The 20,395-nt window shown below is 38.0% G+C and overlaps 1 protein-coding gene across 2 annotated transcripts in view; it reads right to left on the bottom strand.

Annotated features, from left to right (window-relative positions):
* Positions 1 to 382: 382 nt before the first annotated feature.
* Positions 383 to 20,395, bottom strand: part of LOC126480777 (protein cycle) — a 1,000,752-nt gene continuing 980,739 nt past the window's right edge. For both annotated transcript variants that reach the window (XM_050104079.1, XM_050104078.1), the window contains 4 exons: positions 17,170 to 17,255; positions 16,841 to 17,001; positions 10,357 to 10,495; positions 383 to 1,524 (listed from right to left, as the gene is read on the bottom strand). In XM_050104079.1, coding sequence (XP_049960036.1) covers positions 1,340 to 1,524; positions 10,357 to 10,495; positions 16,841 to 17,001; positions 17,170 to 17,255 — 571 coding nt within the window. In that variant the 3' untranslated portion in view covers positions 383 to 1,339. The remainder of the gene's footprint in view (positions 1,525 to 10,356; positions 10,496 to 16,840; positions 17,002 to 17,169; positions 17,256 to 20,395) is intronic.

Here is a 20,395-nt window from a genome sequence, read left to right on the forward strand (position 1 = left end):
AGGTGCAGAAATGAACATCAAGCCACTTTTCCATTTCTCTGTCTCCCCCCCCCCCCCCCCCCCATTTGGATCCACTTGTTAAGCATTATTTTTGCAGTGAATAAATTGGAACTATTTTCAGGTAGCGTGCTTCCAGGTCTTTATAATATTGTGCTTCTACCTGTATGTGTCACTTTTGATCATTCTTATTTTGCAGAAAGTAATTTCACTGATGGAACTAATTACTGTTGTCTACATTTTATGATGCATGGTGGTCTTTTCTAAAAATTTGCTCTGTCACATCACTGGTGTTGTGAGGTAGCCTATTATAGAAAAAGAAGGTAAATATTAATGTTTTGTTAGAGTAGCTGTTTTTCTCCATAACTAATTTAATTTTGAAAAATTAAGTTGCATAACTTTACTTATATTTTGGGGTAATAAGTATACCAACAGCAAAAACAAGAAATATAAATATTTATATTTGATAAACAACATTTAAAATGCAGTTTACATGCAATTTCTATACAAAATTTAACAACAAATCTTCAAGATCAGTGCACAACACACATTGAACATTGGTCCAAATAACATTTTTGCCTGGCAAATAATGTCAGATTCTCTTCCCAAAGCTTCTGTCGAGAATGCATTGAAAAGTCTTTGAGTACAGAGGCATAAATATTTACAAGAATATCTTCAAAATTGACACTAAAATTTCGTAATAAAATACATTGTCCGTGTATAGCATTATTATCCATGTTTAAGGCTATAAGTTCTATGTACTTCTTGGATGCGTTCTTAATTACCGCATGGCCATTTCATTCAAAAGCACTTCACTTAACACTTCTGGATGCTACTACACGATAATCACTTCACTGCCAAAACATTGAGCAATGTAGAAAGTGTTGTTGCAAGCTACATATTTACCACAGTCCTGAGACCAATAACAACCCTGAGAACATTCCATTTCTTCATTTTCTATTTTGAAAATGAGTTTAAAAATGTGATGTCAGTTAAGTCTTGTAGCAGTGTGAAAGGCAAGGAGACTTCTCAATCAAAATCTTTACTTCAATAGCTCCTCATGGAATGTGTTTCAGAAACTCTCATTGCTTTCAGAAGACCTTGTATTTGCTAACTCTGACATCAAAATGGCTTCTTCTTCAAAAATGAGCACAATTACTCCTTTTAAATACTGTTGTCCATGTTGCAAAAGTATTAAAAAACCTTCTACGTTGCAAAATGTTCTTTGCATGATGCCAAAACCTACAGCATTACTAAATATCCACTCAAATGTAGAGTTCGGATGCAGGTACACTCAAGGTATATACAATTTGATTTTGTGCTCGATGGCTTTGTTAGAGCTTCATGGCAGAGGCCATGGAATGCCAGAAAAGTCAACAGGTCCACCAAGCCCAGCATCAGCTTCCAATAAGCTCATTATGACTGCCATTGCTGCTTCATCATTGCCATCATTGGAAGCATTAGGATTCGAAGATTCAGGCAGGACATTGCCGTCAATCATTTGAATAACTTCATCTGGATCCACACCTGTAAATATAATGCTTTTTTTAATTTATAATCAGTATATTTATGTATTGGGATAATAATAGTCATCTCAAAACTGTAGTAATTCAGTGCTATACAATAAAATTATTGTGGATGATAGTAGACCATTTTCTGACAAACAATTTATTTAAATAATATGTGACAGCATAATACATTCTCAATGGATAATCATTACTGATACAGGAAAGCAACACGTTGAAGGACTGTACAAGAAGATAAACTTCAATAGTTTAAACTGGAAGTAGTAAAAATTGTTGTAGATTAACAATTGCACAAATCAAAATTGTATGCAGGAATTAGAAGATTCTTTTATTGTGATGCCCAGAATGTATGGAAGAGAGGTGCTTGCCTCAGAATTGCTGCACAGAGTAACTGATAGTAAACAGAATGAGAAACTGAAGAGTCACTGGGGAATTTTGTATTGGATGGAGCGGAAATGATAAAAAACAATTGTGATCTTATTTTTACCAATAGAAGAATAAAATTACAAAAATCTTTGTCTTAGACAAGAACAAAGTACCTCAAAAGGACATGAGCCAGAGCTTTGTCTTTCATATGTTAGGCTGTGCAAATTTACTTATGAACTGAATTGAATGGTTAACTCACAAGGGGTAACATTGCAGATTTATTATATATAGGAGAAATTGCTGTCACTGTGGAGCTACAGCTTTAATTTCCAGCACATAATTGCTTTAATGTTAAATATATTGTTGCGAGTTTGGCACATGCAGTGTGGTGGTTAGTGTCTCTGGCTTAAATGCTGTGGGTCACCATTTCAAACCCAACCATCAGCAATTATTTGTTGCTTCAAATTTATCATTTCTAGGGGGCTCTTTAAACATATGTAAACATTTGTAAATCCAAATATTTGATGTCTGTATAAATACTAGCATTCTGTTCTGTCTGTAAATTGGTGTCAGTAATAAATGTGCTTTCAGTTCTAAGTGTTTTATTTCACTGACAACTCTGTCTTCAGTTCTAGACTCGATAGTGGTTCCGATGTGAGACCACCTGGTGGAGATGTCACATACTTCAAATGATCTACTTCACTAAGTCTCTAATTAGGCTATGTAAAAGCCATCACCCACACGGAAAGGAATCAGAATACAAGCAGTGCAGCGTTACTAAGATCCATATATTTAGGAGACAAATGGATTCCAAAACAGTAGTAAGTCATCTGCATATCAGGCCTCGATCTGAGTGTAGGTCAGGACCCAACAAAACGGCTGAGAAGGTTCCCAATTACAGCAGGTGAGATGACGTGATATGTTTGGCACATGTATACTTTTACTTGGATGGCACAGCCCAAGAACAGTGTGGCTCAAGAACAATGAAAAGAAGCTCAATAGCTAGGCCAAATTCTAGCCGAGCTGGAGAAAATGATTTACGACAATTGGCAGTTAAGTTCACTTAGTGGATGAATTGACAGACAGAATGTTTTGGTCGTACACATCATATACCGGAATAAGAGAGAAGCTGGAAAAATCTTACAATTGATGAAAGGAATCACAAAAGAAATGTATCAAGCTCTTTTGGTAAAGAAAGTTACAACAAGATAGAATTCATCCACTTAGTTCACCTCTCTCATACACCAGATAGTAAGGCCAGAGATATAGCAATGTTTGACAGCCAAAAATGTTGGACCAAAGATACAAGAGATAGCAGCCATGAATGTTGACCATATACATGGGTAGTTAATACAGAACATTGAAGAAGAAGTGTATCAATCTTTAGAGCCAATCTTTGTCGCTAGTTGGAAGTGCCACGAAGAGTGAACTTGGCCATTACAGACTTATGCTGCAGCTGTCAAATGACAACCTAGCACCCAACCAGCATAGGTGCAACCAATTCCTACATCAAGCAGAATAGCCCACAGAAGAACAGATATTTGGAGGACAGAGAACAACATACCAGTGTGTTTCCACTGTGGATGCCCTCGACATATTGTGTGTTACTGCAGAGAAGGCTACACTACCAGGTACCAGCCAACTCAACAGCTCTGTTCACACCAATCAATTGCAGACAGTTATAGTCTACGTCTTCATGATTACTCTGCTATTCACAATAAAGTGCCTGGCAGAGGGCTCAATGAACCACCTTCAAGCTTTCTCTCTGCCGCTCCACTCTCGAACGGTGCACAGGAAAAACAAGCATTTAAATTTTTCTGTTGAGCCCGATTTCTTTTATTTTATCATGATAATCATTTCTTTCTATGTAGGTGGGTGCCAACAGAATATTTTTGCAATCGGAGGTGAAAATTGGTGATTGAAATTTCATGAAAAGATCCCGTTGCAACGAAAAACGACTTTGTTTCAATGATTGCCAGTCCAATTCACATATCATGTCTGTGGTACTATCTCCCCTATTTTGCAATAATGCAAAACGAGCTGCCCTTTTTGAACTTTTTTGATGTCATCCATCATTCCCACCTGATGCAGATCCCACACCACACAGCGATACTCCAGAATAGGGCGAACAAACATGGTATAAGCAGTCTCTTCAGTCACCCTATGGGACAAAGCCCTTCCCCATACCCTGGATGAGGTTACTCTCCAACACACTCTAGACATTCATCATCGCCATAAAGGGGTACCTGTCACTTGCCGAACTGCCGACTTCAGGAAAACTAAGCACGGCGACCATCTGTGGTGGTGAGGCCACCACAGATGCAAATCCTCCAAGGACAAAAGTCACTTCCATGTTAGGAAAATGTCATTAATGCCTTCATCAGTTGCCAACTTGTCTGGAGACTAGTTAACTCAGTGGATTTCTTTTCTGTAGTTTTGGATGCTTAGCATCATCAACAAAAAGAAGACTATATTCTATGACACAAATGTGATTGTGCTAAAAGTTACAAATGGAAAGTACTTCCAACTGACTGAAATGTATACAGCAAGAATAACTAACAATGACAGAACACAGCCTTTCAATTATCATTTTAACAGACTGCATTCATAACACTATCCTTGTATGGGACTTCTTTCAGACATCACAGGCAATCATAGGCTGTGAAAAATCAGAGCCCAAGATTGGCAAAGCTTTTCCAAGAATCACACAGAACAAAGATTACTCTGCGATCCCACCATCGTCCGTGACACAATTTCTGGTCATCAACTGAAATGCTAAGTTAAACTGTCAAACTTTTATTGACTGCAAAAAGCTACTCAGGCACACAAAATATACTTGCCACCATTGATCATGAGCATTTTAGGTGGTCAAGGACAACTTTGGCTCACTAATGGTCAAGAGCAGCCACAATTCATGCCTAAAGGCACGTGTGCAGGGACAGCCAAAAAGATCCAGGAAGGACAGCTTAGAGTCATTGACTAAGAACTGTGCCTCATTACCACTACAGATGATACAGGGGAGGAAGCTACTATCAAACTGCCAATAAGATCTGGTCTGACCAAGGAACAATGATGATGAGTGATAGCCATTTTGCATTAATTTTTGGATGCTTTCAGGTTTGGAGTGGAGAAAAGACAGACCAAGAGGCTCATGGTAAACACCATATCAACTCTGGAAATCATCCACCAACTAGCCAGCACTCATATGAGTGTCACTAGCTGAATGATGGGTAATTTGGAAGGAAGTGGGGAAGATGCTGCAAGATGACATCATTGAACTTTCAAACTGTTCTCGGCTCTCTCATGTGGTCCTTGTGAAGAAGATGGATGGGACTGGCATTTCTGTGTTGACTACCGATAACTGAACAAAATCACAAAGAAAGATGTTTATCCACTGCAGTGCACTGTGTACACTTTAGTCTGCTTGAACGGAGTAAAGTATTGATCAACTATGGGCACACACACAGGCTACTGCCAATCAAGATAGCCAAGGCTGGTGGGAAAAAGACTACCTTCACAACTCCTGGCTGCCTCTATGAGTTTAAAGTTATTTTGTTTGGATCCCAAATGATGGACAGCCTACTTCAACACCTTATATCAATGTTTGCAACCTTCCTAAGATCCTTCTCCTCCAACTTTTATCAACATTATTGCCTAAATAAACTTTACAATGAAAAAGAATTTTCTTTCAATACTTTAATTTTTAAAATGATGAAAGGTAAGTGACACTTGGTTTTCATAGGTGTTTTATTAAACCACAAACTAATGAGTCAATCAGACAATTGGTTCTACTTATTTCTAACAATCTCTTTTAAGGAATTATGACGCAATTCTTAGTTTATTATGAGTGCTATCATCAACTCCTCCTAAGAAAAGAAAGGTAATTATCCATATTGAGAGCAGATACTTGTTATAGAACATGCTTCCTCTGCATCACTCTTCTCATTAGTGACACTTGCTTCACCCATACCTTGAACCTCCAATTACAAGCAACCGAGTTAAGCTGTGTGGCCTAGATTAATTGTTTAAAGATCACTTAAATGCTGAAGGTCTTCTTTCTGAATTAACAGATATTTTAGGACTTCAGGCTGCCAATGCTTCATGTCTGAATACTGCCAATAATAATAATAACAATAACAATAATACAGTGTAGTGCCTGCATAACTGTAGTAACCATTACATAGTTACTGTAGTGTTGTTAATTAGTTAATTTATTGAAACTTCCTGACAGATTAAAACTGTGTGCTGGACCGAGACTCGAACTCAGGACCTTTGCCTTTCGCGGGCAAGTGCTCTACCAACTGAGCTATCCAAGCACGACTCATGCCCCGTCCTCACAGCTTTACTTCTGCCAGTATCTCGTTTCCTACCTTTCAAACTTTACAGAAGCTCTCCTGCAAACCCTGCAGAACTAGCACTCCTGAAAGAAAGGATATTGTGGAGACATGGCTTAGCCACAGCCTGGAGGAGTTAATTTATTGCTGTGAAGTGAGTAATGAAGCTATTTATAGTCTGTTGCAAAACTACCTACAACTCAGAGAACATATTTTTATGCGATATTTAAGCATAAGTGATATATATGTCTCAATTTACTGTCACCGCCTCATAATACAAAGTATATGAGCAGTAAGATGTCAGTGAGAAAGATGATGATCATACGTACATTTAGCAAACTGCAAACCCCACAACACTGTCATGCTTTAATGCTAGTGTTTGAGTAAATGTAATTGCTGGTAACTTATGCAAGCAGTGTTATAGTCTCACAAAATATTGATAACAGTAATGATCTTTTGAAAATGATTCAGTTTTGTGGCTGAAACACAATTGAACACTTTTGTTTTTACCCCTTAGAAAATTACATTTTATCCCTCACGGAGCAAATTACCTACAAGCTGAGAACCACTGCCTTGCATGGTTGTGATGTCTTTGCTATCTGGATGACATTATCGTTTTTCAAAGAGATTTTAATAACATCTAAGCCACCTGCCAACTAGGTTGAAGTGTGTTCAGAATACAGAGTTCTGTCTGAACATGAAAAACTGCCTCTTTGTCACCCAGAAATAAAAAACTCAGGGGACCTAGTCAGTGGTGATGGAGTCCATCTCAGTCCACAGAAAATAAGAGCAATCACAGATTTTCTGACTTCTCTGCACATTCTTGATGTGAGGAGTTCTCTTCGGATGTGTATGTATTACCGTCAATTCATAAAAGACTTCTATACTAAGGCAATCCTTTGTAAGAAGCACTGCAGGGAGGTGGAAAATTTTCCTGGAACAAGGAGCAAGAAGTTATATCTCTATCTACCTACATACTTTGCAAACCGCCATATTTTGCATGGCAGAGGTTACCCTGTACCACTACTAATCATTTCCTTTCCTGTTCCACTCGCAAATAGAGTGAGGGAAAAAGACTGTGTACATGCCCCCATATGAGCCCTAATTTCTCTTATCTAATCATTGTAGTCCTTACATGAAATGAGCTATCCTGGCCCATCAAGAGGCACTAACAACTACTCCAGCTCTAGCACTTTATGACGAGAATGCCAAGATAGAATTTCCCAGTGACACCAGCAGTTTTGGAAATGGGGGAGTTCTAGTTCAAATGTAAGAAGGTGCTGGAAAGGTGATAGCTAATGCTTCCAGAGTACTCTTAAAGTCCAAGATGAACTACTCTAAAACCATGAAAGAGTACCATTCACTTTGTGGCGAACCACCATTCTGTCACAGTGGTATTTAAAAGTAGACACAAACAGAAGGATGCCAACTGCCCTTCAAGGTATGCTTTGGAGGAACACAAATGTGTGGACGAAATTTCAGTCATCAGTACATTAAATGACTCTGCTGCTGAACAGAGGGAAGGTCCAGCCACTGCAGATAATACTGACACTGTAAAGAATACTGATGATGGAAGTGAGTGCCACAATTACCTCCAGAGTGTCTGGTACCAATCCTGCCTGTGGCAGCACCATTACACCAAACTGGAGTCGATCTCTTAGGGAGCTTCTCAAAGTTGACAAATGGGAATTGATGGATAACAGTCTGCTGTCACTACCTCACCTCTTATGCTGTCATCAAAGTTGTGATGACTGCTGATGCTCCAGAAAGTGTAAAGTTTATTGCAGAAGACATACTTCTGAAGCACGGAGCATCCCGTGTGATGATGTCTGATAACAGAAAAGATTTCAGTCGAGATTAGTATCATCGGTAATTTCATCTTGGAACATCAGCCACAGGATGACGAATGCCTACCATCCAGCGATGGATGGCTTCACAGAACACTTTAATAAGCCACTGGCAGATAGGTTCTTGTTGTATGTTGAGGTAATTTCATGTCGCAACATCACTACAGAATGATGACTGCCTATCATCCAGAGTTGAATGGCTTCAGAGAACACTTTAATAAGCGACTAGCAGATATGCTCTTGATGTATGTTGATGTCAAACAGAGGGATTGGGACATAATACTGCCCATCATGACATTCACTTACAACACAGTGAAGCAAGACACTAAAGGCTTCATATCGTTTTTTCTGCTCTATGGTTGTGAGGCTGAAACAACTATGGATACACTGTCTATGTTTTGACCAGATGATATTCAGGACAACTACATGAAATGCTTCCTCACCAAGACCAAAGAAGCAAGACAGCTGGGTGGCATATAGACCCTGGACACTCAGGAAAAGGACTGAGAGCACTACAGTTCCAAGCACCGACCAATGAGATACAGCCCAGGAAACTTTATTTGGATTTTTATTCCTGTGTGGAAAGCAGGACTATCGGGAAAGTTACTAAAGTGCTGCTTTGGGCTGTATCATATCCTTCATCACTTGCTTTATGTCAAAAAATGAAGTAGAGACTCTTCACCATAAAGACAAAAGTGCAGAGACATTGTCCATGTTCTCCATATGAAGCCCTACTACAACCCAGAGGCACATATTGATGATGGGAGGTTCAAGGAAACTGAAGACCCACTCATCAGTCACGAAGCTTTGACAGAAGGAGCTACCTTCGATGCTCATCGTAGTCAAGAGGATGTAACTACATGGCTCTAAAGCCAAGATCCACCAGTGCTACTGTACAGAGAACCACTGAAGAGATATAAATCCTGGGTGCTGTACTTGGCTCCAATGAGGGCTTCCCAAACAGTGGGTCCTGTTTTTCGAGGAAAAGGAGCAATGTCGTGAACTATGGGAAATGCATTGTGGTGCAGTGGTTAGCATCAGTGGCTGGCTTGCTGTGAGTCTCCAGTTCAAACCCAACCACCAGCTCTTATTTATTATCTTGCATTTATCCTATGTGGAGGGTTCTTGAAATACCTTATAACTGCGCTCTTCATCCAGAAGATCTGTTCTATTGTGGCTCAACACTGGTGTCAGTGACAAAGTGGTTTCACTTGCAAGTGTTCTATTTCACTGGTGGCTCTGCCTTCATATTTGGACTTGATTGTGGTTTTGACATGACAACATTATGTGGTATTTTAAACTAGGAGAAACTTACGTGGAACTTGAGATGATAGATGTGGGAAAGGAGGCAGTTGGCAATTCAAAAGAGAGAAGAACAGAGTGAAAATAATCTCCATAGAGATATAGTTTCCCATATTAGGACGCATTCTTGCAGCAACATAACCTTTGATACACACCAAAAAGAATGACCTAATTTCAAACGTCCATATTTGTTTATAAAAACATGCTACAAACTTGGAATGAATTGCGAAATAATCACAAAACTGTAAAGTTTTAGCTAAGCTATTACAAACAGTTTATGTGTCTGCCAGCAGCAGCATGAACAACATTTAGACAACTAAATTTAGACAACTAAAATGTAGAAAATTAATCAACAAGAATATCTGCAAGTTACATAATCTATTTTGCAGCATGTGGTGTTTCTAATTTATACCATTAAAAGATTTAAACTCTGTTCTGTCAGTAAATAAAAGCAGTTGTTTCCACATCTGGAACTTTAAGTGCATTGCCAGAGGATAACTACAGAAGCAGACTTTTAACTTTCCATGTTAGAACATGTAAATTACATACTTACAGAGAATATAATATTCTGGTGACAATCTACATTATTTACTTCATGAAGATAAAATATAGTTGTGAGACTTGTTTGTACATCTTAAAAATAACAGTATCACTGTTAATCTGTAGTACAAAAGAGTGCATATGATTAGATACAGTTGTATCTGGTCTGGTGTGTCTAACATTATCCACAAACTGAGCATCTGTAATGTAGGCTACTGGGGAAATACTAGAGTTTCCATTTTTTGCACTACCACTTTCATTGTAGTATGTTGCCTTATACATTGATTATTACATTTTGAAATACAAAAATATATATTTTGAAAAACTGTTTAAGAAGCTTCTGCAGGAAAATCTAATACATTCAGTCATTTATTGAAAAATGTTATCTTATGAACATACATTAATCAAAAGCGTACTGAAGTTCATAACAAAACAGCAACATACCTGGTTCATTCGCTATAGACAATTGCACATTGTTCCGGATATTTGGGAAACTTGTTCCACCATTGTTGAGAGGATTTGAGCGTGTGGAGCCATTTCGTTGCTGAGGTAATTCATTGGAGTTGCTTGTTGACATCTGTGACTGTAAAGCCATTGTATATGTGTTATTATTTGCTCATTTATAATTTAATATCAAAAACAGAATGTTAACAACAGATGCTCTAACTGATCACCTGTTATTAGGGGCAGCAGACAAACACAGAATTTTCATTTTTACTCTGTGTAAGGTGAGGATAAAGATGAAGAATGAAAGGAGAGGACAGTGTAATCAAAGCATTATGAAGATCACTGTGAAACAACAGAATAAGTTTGATCAGTATGAAGCATAAGCATTTAAAGAGATTCAGTTTCCAGAGAAGGGCAGTATGTTACAAATTTGCTGACCAGACAAAAATAAATAAATTAAGCTTACCAAGACCATGTCACAAATTGCTAGACTAGTAAAAAATAAATATGTTGGGCTCCTCTAGAGTATGAGCTGTGAAACAGGAATACAAACTGTCATCACAACTGCCCCCTGCCACCTGACACCTCTATCCCCTTGCATTCTATTATTTGTAATTCCTAAGGGATTTACCAATGCAGTTATTGTTACCTGTAATGTACTTCAGTTTCAAACATGTGCAGAAAGCAACTAACAGTTTTTTGTCTTCATACGATCATAAAAGTAGGCTTGTTCAGTTCCAGTAAAAATGCTTTTCCATTAATTGCTTTGAGATGAAAGCTTTCTTAAGGTTGGTTTGTTTACTATTTGCTTCAGAATAATTACTGACTCCTCTGCATCATTTTCAACACCATTCCATCAAATAAGAATCTCTTCAGTATTTAAAAAATGGTCAAAAGAAAGCAAGATCAGGGTTTCACAGACTATTGACAATGACTTCGGATTGAGGAGGGACTGGGAAAAAATGGCTGTATTTCTTTCAAAGAATCCATTACAGCATATGCTTTAATTGGTTTAAGGAAACCACAGGACACCTAAGTATGCAGTAGCAGCAGAAATAGTAGCCATTTCACTTCCACAGAATGTATATGCATCAGGACAACTGGGAAATCCAGGAAATAGTCAGGAATTTTTTAGAATTCAGGAATTTGTCACTGTTTTAGTTTTCAGTTAAATATTTGCCATTTTGGCTGGTAAGAACAGATACTCTAACAAAGAATTTTTCTTAAGTCCACTTCTGCAGAATAATTCTGCAGCAATAAAACATTAACAAGAAAATAAAACTTTATTTGCAAAGAAAATGTGCCATTTACACTAACAAAACGCGGTGTACACACAAGCATCTGCCAATAGCAAGCTCTGTCAAAGGCTTCAGGATGAAGACTACGCAATACTTTGTAACAAAAAACTGTTTTCAATCAGTGTGGTGTCCTAACTGTTTATATTTCTAACAGGTCTCAGGAAAATGGTGGTTTCAGAAGCACTACTTTCAAGGTAAATTTCCTTTTATGCAAGATGAATTATGTTACATCTGAAAATGTGTGATGAATTGCTTAAATCATGGAGTGTATAATTATACAGTATAAATATAAAATATAATTATCCTTCCAAAAAACTATGAGATGAGTTCTTGAGCAATTTCATGCATAACTGGCTTTTTTGTGGAAGAGCTGAAGTGCTTGAAAGAACATGTATTCAGCCAGGTAACACATGAAATGTTTGGTGCACAGCAGTGAAATTTATAATAATGTGCTTGTTAGAAATATTCCGTTGCTGCAATTTAAGCTGTGGTCTTAGGTTCCTGCCTAACCACAACCCCAGAAAAACAGCAAAAAAATTTTGATGACCAACAGTGTAAGTGAAAGCTTTGCTTTTCTTGTAGCTATACTGTATGTACATTTAAATCATTAACTTTTCCTAATAACTGATGTTTCTATTGGCTAACTACATCAAACATCCTCTGCTCTTTACTGTCATTGGCTGGTGAGATGATGTGACAAGAGTTATGATGGACTGGCAAGAGCATATAATGCAACACAATATCCATTTCAGTGCTTCGAAAGCTACTGTGCTGTATTTGGTAGAATGTATATTTATACTTTCATAATACCAAAAAAAAAAAAAGTTGCCTTGCATGAAAGATCTTTCTGAAACACTGTTTATTTCTGGGTTTCATTTATTAAAGTGACTGGAATTCTACACCGATGTATATAACCTTTACCATTCAAAGGATTGATACATTTTACAGCTCGAAGGTGTAGTGTATTGTCACTTAAAATGGAAAGAAATGTACTTTTACATAGGGTATAGTGTACTGTCATCTGGGACAAAGTGTATTCTCACCAGGGAAAAAAGAGTATTTTTAACTAGGAAATCTGGGAACTTCTTTTCCTTGTCCACATCCTGCATCCATTGCTAGATAAAGGTCTCCTCTAATCTTTCTCGTGCACTACAGTCTCCAGATACGTGTGCCCATGCTGCTCCAGTTATCATCCACTCACCTGCCACAAAATCATCACCTTGGTATTTCCTCATCTTTAGGAATCTAGCAATCAACTTCTTCAGTTCATTTATCGCCTACTTGCACAGTGACATCTACACAGTCATAATTATGACCTCCATTCCCATCTGTTTCCTGATCTATTTGATTGTTTCCCACCTCTTCTGATAATTCCCAACATGCATTTCACTGAGAAAGGTGGTGCAGTAGCTAGCACACTGGATTCACATTTAGGGTAGCGCTTGTTCAAATAACCATCCATATTTAGGGTTTCTGTTGTTTTCCCAATTTTCTTATGGCAAATGCCTCCATCCTATCTTCAATTCAAACTTCTATTCATCACAATACATAAAACCCTGTCACTGACTGTATGTTACAACCTAACATTCGTATTTATTTATTTACTTTTAACATGCCTCTGTCTGTTGCTTACTGAGCATCCCTCAACTTTTGAATGTCTCATTCCAAGAAGTCAAAACTAGTAATATATTACTGAATGTAAACTTTCCTTTACTGTCACATTGGAAGCTATGTTTGGAAAACTGTATTTAGTTTATCAAAATCACTGTAGTCCATTTTACTCTTCTGCTAATTTCTTCTGTTGCTCATCCAGTTATTTTCTTCAGCTGCATTCTCATTAGTCAGTTCTATGTACTCATTTTTAATTTCTAGTATTTATCATTTGCTATACTACACATTATTTTAGTCTTCTTAGTACCGATTTTCAATGCATTTTTCAAATATTCTGCAGTATGTCGTCCATTAACTGAAGTTTTCTCTGTACTTGAAGTATAAATTACAATCTTCCATTTACCCTTTAACTGCTCTGGACGTGTTAATGCGCGCGCCTTTGTACCTGTCCCAGTGTGCTCTGAACGTGTTTACGCGTGCCACCAGTCCTTCTACCTGGTATTCTGAACGTGTCTGGTAAGTGCAACAAACATGCACAGCATTGCAATATGAACTAAATGGTTTGTAAATTAGTCTAATGAGCTGTAGCAATCATTTGTATGTTATAATAGAGTGCAAGAATATTTTACAGGTATATCTTACATTTGGTTGAAATGAACCAGGAACCTAGTTTGTTGTGTAGTCTGTGAAATTGTATTAACCTATTCCTTTCACACTATTTGCCTCTGAGATAAAAACTCTTGCACTGCAACAATTGGATCAACATTTTCAACACTATCTGAGAAAGCTGTCCAAGTTAGTTACGTCCATCTCTCATCTGTGTGTACAATTATCTGTCAAACAATTTATCACCTTCATACAAGCCCCCTCACTCTTTAACCACTCACAGCTATTAGACTGCAACAAAAATCAGTGACACTCCATAAAACACATTGTTTGAATCATTCATTGGTCAATAATCACACAAAAAGACTGAAATTTACAGAGCTTCTTCAAAGCTGACAAAAACACTAACACAGACAAGACCATATTCTCTCTACTGGCTACTCTTGCTTGTGTCTTTGGTCTGACTGGGTTAGACTTTATGTTGGATGTAGTTGGTGAGAGAAGCAAGAAGAAGGGTAAGGAAAGTGAGAGATGGAGGGAAGTGGGGCTGATAGCTAGGTAGAAGAAGTAGCAATAAAATGGGATTGGAGTGTTGCACCGGTGAGCCCATCCTAATGCACTGATGCAGGCAAGGAAATCTGCATGTGGCATACAATGCCATGGAGGAGCATGTTAAGAGGAAGGTGAGTTATGGGGTGGGGGGGGGGGTGAAGAGAGAGAGAACAGAGGAAGAGGGAGTCCATTAAATGAACAGTAGCTATGTCGATGGAATTTATTGGAGTAAGGTGGAAGACATGAGACGGTAATGGAGCTGGGTGATACACCAGCACTAGTTGAGATTAAGGTCAGAAGGACTGCAGTATCAAAGTATGTGTTACAAAGACAATTCCCACGTATGCTTCAAACAACATTGCGTTGTAATGGCAGGGAGGGCTCAACACAGGTTTGCGACAGCCACGAAGTTGAGCATATTGTGCTCAGCAGTGTGTTCTAACACTGGATGGTCAACTTTGTTCATGTTCACAGTTTGATAGTGGCCAAGCACTCAGATAGGCATTTGGTTGCCATGCTTCCATAAAAGGCTATAAGGAATTATAGGAGAGTGGGCATATGACATGACTATTTTCATAGGTGGATCTGCCTCTGATATGTTATAATATGGATGTAATGGGACTAGAATAGGACATGGTGTAATCAGAGTGTAAGACAGTTCATTCACTTATCCTTCCAATACAAACCATCTGGAAAGAGACTGAAAATGGGCATGGCATAAGGTTGGACCACAATATTTTATAGGTTGGGTGGGCAGCACGAATAACACTCTGGGAGAAGTGACAAGGATTTTGGGGGGAAATGGGAAGGATTTTGGAAAGGTGCACCTCATTTCCAAGCAGGATGACAGGTAACAGAAGACCTGGGAGAGGATGTGATTAAGTTTTCCCAATCTTGTCTCAAACACTCTCCCCACACTCCCAGCACTGATGAGAATGATTACAAAGGTATCACATTCAATACTGAACCTATGTTCAACCATGCTGTATTTTTTTTCAAGGATATACTACCTTTTCTAGCTCTCTATGCCATCCACCCTACTGATAATAGCTAACTCAACAAATAAACTCCAGCTCAAACCTCCCTGCAACTGTGAGCTTTCTCCCCTTGCACCCTGTATTGTCTTAAAAGGTAAATACAGCATTTATTTGAAAGCATAAAAACAAACTGAGTTTATTGAATGTAACAGTTTATTCTATGTTTTATCTCCAGATAATTTTTAATTTTTGTTAACTCATCAGTGCACACAAAGATGATTCTCCTATTTCCAATTAAAAAGGTAAGCTATAAATTTGAGAACCAGTGATAAATAACTTGCTGAATTTTGTGTCTATGGTCTTATGTATTTATTTGCATGTTCTGATTGGGATTATGTGTTACTATTTTTTTATCGATCATAATACAAGTTTGATGTGGTCCATTGCAAATTCTACTCATGTGCCAAGCTCTTCATCTCAGAGTAGCACTTGCACCCAACATCATCAATTATTTATTGGATAAACTCCAATCTCTGCCCTCCCCTATAGTTTTACACTTTACAGATCCCCTAAGTACCATGATACCCTGACGACTTGCCACATGTCCAATCATCATGTCTCTTCTTCTTGTCAATGTTATCCTGATATTCATTATCTGTTAAAAAAGAGAGTGAACGTGTGTATGTCTCGAATCTCGTTCAAAATCTTTGGACCATTTTCAGCCAGATTATGCACAGAAACAGCATGCCTCTTGAGTATCAGTACTGTGGGATTTATAATCTCCTAATTCCAATAGGAACAGAGATATGGGCAAAAACATGTTTTTCTGCCCCTGGCATATAGGCTGCCCTGCACAACAGGCATGTTGTGTGGGAACAGTATCAGCCTGCTACTTCAACCTCCATTGAAGAGCAGCCTACATGTCAGGGGTAAGAAACAGTTTTCTGGGTCCTGACATGTAGGCTGTCGTACGTGGCAGGTGCTTCGTAGGAGTAGTATCAACCTGCTTTACAGAAATTTATTTCAAGGACTAAATATCCCAATGAGCATGACTGGGCGCATGTTGAAATCGGTAGAGGAGGGTCTGGACAGTGAGAGGGGGAGAGGAAAATGGACAGAGGAAGTGGAGGAGGAGGAGATGCATGAGGTGGGTGGAAAGTGTAGAGGGTTAGTGAGCAACAGAAAAGGAAGAGGGGTAGGTAGAGATGGACAGAGAGACGGGGAAGAATGATATGGTCAGAGGAAGGGTGGAGGCGATGGACCATGACAGGAGCAGGAAGAAACAGACAGATAGAGGTGGAAAAATGAGGTGGATGGACAGAGGGAGGAAGAGGTGGAAACAGAAAGAGAGGGGTGTGCAAAATATGTGTTGAAAACATACACAGGCAAAGCCATGGGCAGAAGTCTAGTAACCAATAAAATGTCTTGAGCACTTACTGATGGCCGTGTTTGATCAACATCTGGTGAGGGACTGCTGCCAGGTGATGAATCTGCTCCTTGTTTCATAGAATCTAGCACTTCTTCAGCAATCTGACGACCAATTTTGCTGGCTTCTACATGAGTACTAATGAATCGTTGCATTTCTCTGTTTCCATTTGCTGCAATAAAGTAATCAACCTTGAATTCTGACTGTATAACGAACAACTTATTGGTACTACTACTTCAATATATTTTGAAGATGTAGTTTTTTGTGTAGCTCTTTCTCTATTTCTTCCTCTCTACACTGCATAACATCTATTACACAAAAACACTGTTTTAATACTTACATTGTGTGAAAAAATCAAAACCACTATGTGAGTGGTTTGTCCCTTCAGTCTGTGGTATACTGCTTTCAACAGTCCGAATGTCAGACCTGCAATAATTTACTGGTGTTATTTATCATGTACATAATCAACTGATAAAAACTTAAATAAAGTGATTGCTATATAGACTTGAAGTACTGTGTGCTTCATCTTCTTTTTAACATATATGCTAGATGCGTTGTGCCTTCACAAACTGTATGAGATTGTAGTCCAAATATAGTTACATATAAATGCAACAGAAAACAGTTATATTCAAGTACTACATTTAGTATTACCAGATTTTCACACAGCTAATTTGTTCAATAACAAAGTAGCTCAAAAATTCAACAGACTTGTTTAACACATGGTCAAATGTAATGATGAAAGACTGACTAAAAATACCATGCTACAGCCTAAATATTGAAACTATTCTGTGTTCACAGTAACTTCCTGTAATTTCTCTCTCTCTCTCTCTTTTTCTTTTTTTTTAGTTTCATTATTATATAAAAGACTGAGGAAAAGTGAACTGAAAGCAGTAAAATGGTTATGTTGTTCAAGGTGCATAATGAAATGGTACAGAGTTAAGTGGATTTGGCTCTATTTGACTCCCTCACTGAGAAATAGTGAACAGGGGATCTATGCCAGTTTCTTGCCCTTGGGGTGGGAAACTCTTGTTGCAAATGGAAGTACCAATAATAGACAACAGTATAGAAATACAGAAGGCATTGAAAACAATGTCATTAAAGCCACAAAAGTATGATCACAGGAAGTGCAGTTAGAGTGAGGCGAGGAGAACTGTGCAAAATATAGTTATTAATGCAATAGTTAATAAACTGAAATCAAGAATTAATAAACTGAAAAATGGATTAACGAATGTGTCAATATAAATAACAAAGTGATAGAATTATTCTTCTCACAACTGAAAGAAAGACAATACCAGTCACTGTTGTAATGACGTAAAAGTCCATATTACAAGAGGAGTATGTTACAGGACCCAAGAATAATAATACATGTGGAAGGCTTTGAAAATCTGGTAGTCGCAGAAGACATTATTGCTGATGTAATGGATGGTAAATCATACTGTATTCCATATATGGATGCAGACCATAGCCTGATAATGTTAATGGTTGGCTGAAAATCAAATCGATAAAGGAAACATTGGAGCATTCAAGGAAATGGTACACTAATAAATTAGGTTCACAGTGAATGCTCCTAGCATGGGAGTGTTGCTGTTGACATGCAGTGTACCAATGTATTCTGACTGTTCAGTCTTCTAAAAAGGATTCAGAATCTTTTCCTAACCTTTATATTTCATGTGACTAAGAGATGTGTCTTTCTTTTAATGTTTTGAATTTAAAAAAAAAATATTATACGGCATCTACTACCCAGCTATTGTTTTATATATTTCATTACTACATAAAAACAAAGATGAGGTGACTTACCGAACAAAAGCGCTGGCAGGTCGATAGACACACAAACAAACACAAACATACACACAAAATTCAAGCTTTCGCAACAAACTGTTGCCTCATCAGGAAAGAGGGAAGGAGAGGGGAAGACGAAAGGAAGTGGGTTTTAAGGGAGAGGGTAAGGAGTCATTCCAATCCCGGGAGCGGAAAGACTTACCTTAGGGGGAAAAAAGGACAGGTATACACTCGCACACACGCACATATCCATCCACACATACAGACACAAGCAGACATATTGTCTTTTCTGCCAGCTCCTTAAACAGGTGTCTACAAGAAGATCATACTACCCTCATGGCACATTTTTGAATTATGAAGACTTTTTTTCTTATTTCATATGACATTATTAAATGAAAATATGCAAACTACGTCAGCTTACTGATTTTTGTCTCCAAGAGTTACAATAATTCTAAGTGAAAATGTGGCTGAACCAAATTGCTTTAGGTGTTTTAGAATATGATTTTTCCACTTTAAATTCTCATCAATGTGGATACCAAAGAATTTTGAAGTTTCAGCTCTATCTACTATTGTCTTCCATGTGTTATACTTATCGTTCATGTAGTGGAGAACTTAGTATTTTGCACGCTTGGACTAATTACAATACTAATATCATCTGCTAAAAGACCTAATTCTGGTTGTAATTTACATATATGAAGGAAGAATAGTGAACCTGAGATTGAGCCTTGGGGAACCCTGTAGTAAATTTTTTCTCCCAGCCATCCACGTATGACAAAGCCATATACAGTCTGAAAACCACTGTGAAGTGTGCCATTGTACTAGTTATTAGGGTTTCTTCCCAATCCATTCACATATGGACTGCATGAAGAATGATTATTTAAATGGCTCTATGAATGATTTAGTTATCTAATCTTGCCCTCATGAACCCTACATGAGCATACATAGGAGGTTGTAGTATATCCCTGGAGTCATCAGTTAAAGCTGGTACTTGAAACTTTGTAAGTAGGCTTTCTCAGGATAGTCTATGTCTATCTTCAAGAGTCTGCCAGTTCAGTTTCTTCAACATGTGACACTCTTCCAAGTGTCAAACCAACCTGTGACCACTCGTGCTATGTTCAGTATGCCCTGTGATCCTATCTGGTATAGGTCCCAGACATGTAAGTACTACTGTAGAATGGATTGCAAAAGTTATTTTTAAGCAATCTCCTTTGTAGAATGATTGCATTTCCCCAGTACTCTGCCAATAAGCTGAAGTCTGTCACCTCTTTCACCCATCAGTGAGCCAATGTGACCATTCCATTCATATCCCTACAAAATGTTACATCTAGGTATTTGCATTAGTTGGCCAATTCCAGCTGTGATTCACTTTTTTGTGAAGTACATAATTTCACATTTCTGAACATTTAATGCAAGTTGTCAATCTTTGTACCACTTTGAAAGCTTATTGAGATCTGACAGAATATTTATGCAGCTTCTTTTGGACAGTACTTGATTATAGATAGCTGCAGAATCTGCAAAAAGTCCGAGGTTACTATTAGTATTATCCTCAAGGGCATTAATATACAACATGAACAGCAAGGGTCCCAACACACTTTGCTGGGGTACACCCAAACTTACTTCTACATCTGACAATGTCTCTCCAGCCAAAATAACCTGCTGCATCAGTCTTATCAAAAAACCATCAATCCGATCACAAATTTCGCTTAATGCACCATCATACTTTTGATGATGAGTGTAGATGATGTGCTGAGAAATGATTTTCAGAAATCAAGAAATACTGCACCTAC

Source organism: Schistocerca serialis, chromosome 5 (genome assembly GCF_023864345.2).
Source record: "Schistocerca serialis cubense isolate TAMUIC-IGC-003099 chromosome 5, iqSchSeri2.2, whole genome shotgun sequence".
NCBI classification, from domain to species: Eukaryota; Metazoa; Arthropoda; class Insecta; order Orthoptera; family Acrididae; genus Schistocerca; species Schistocerca serialis.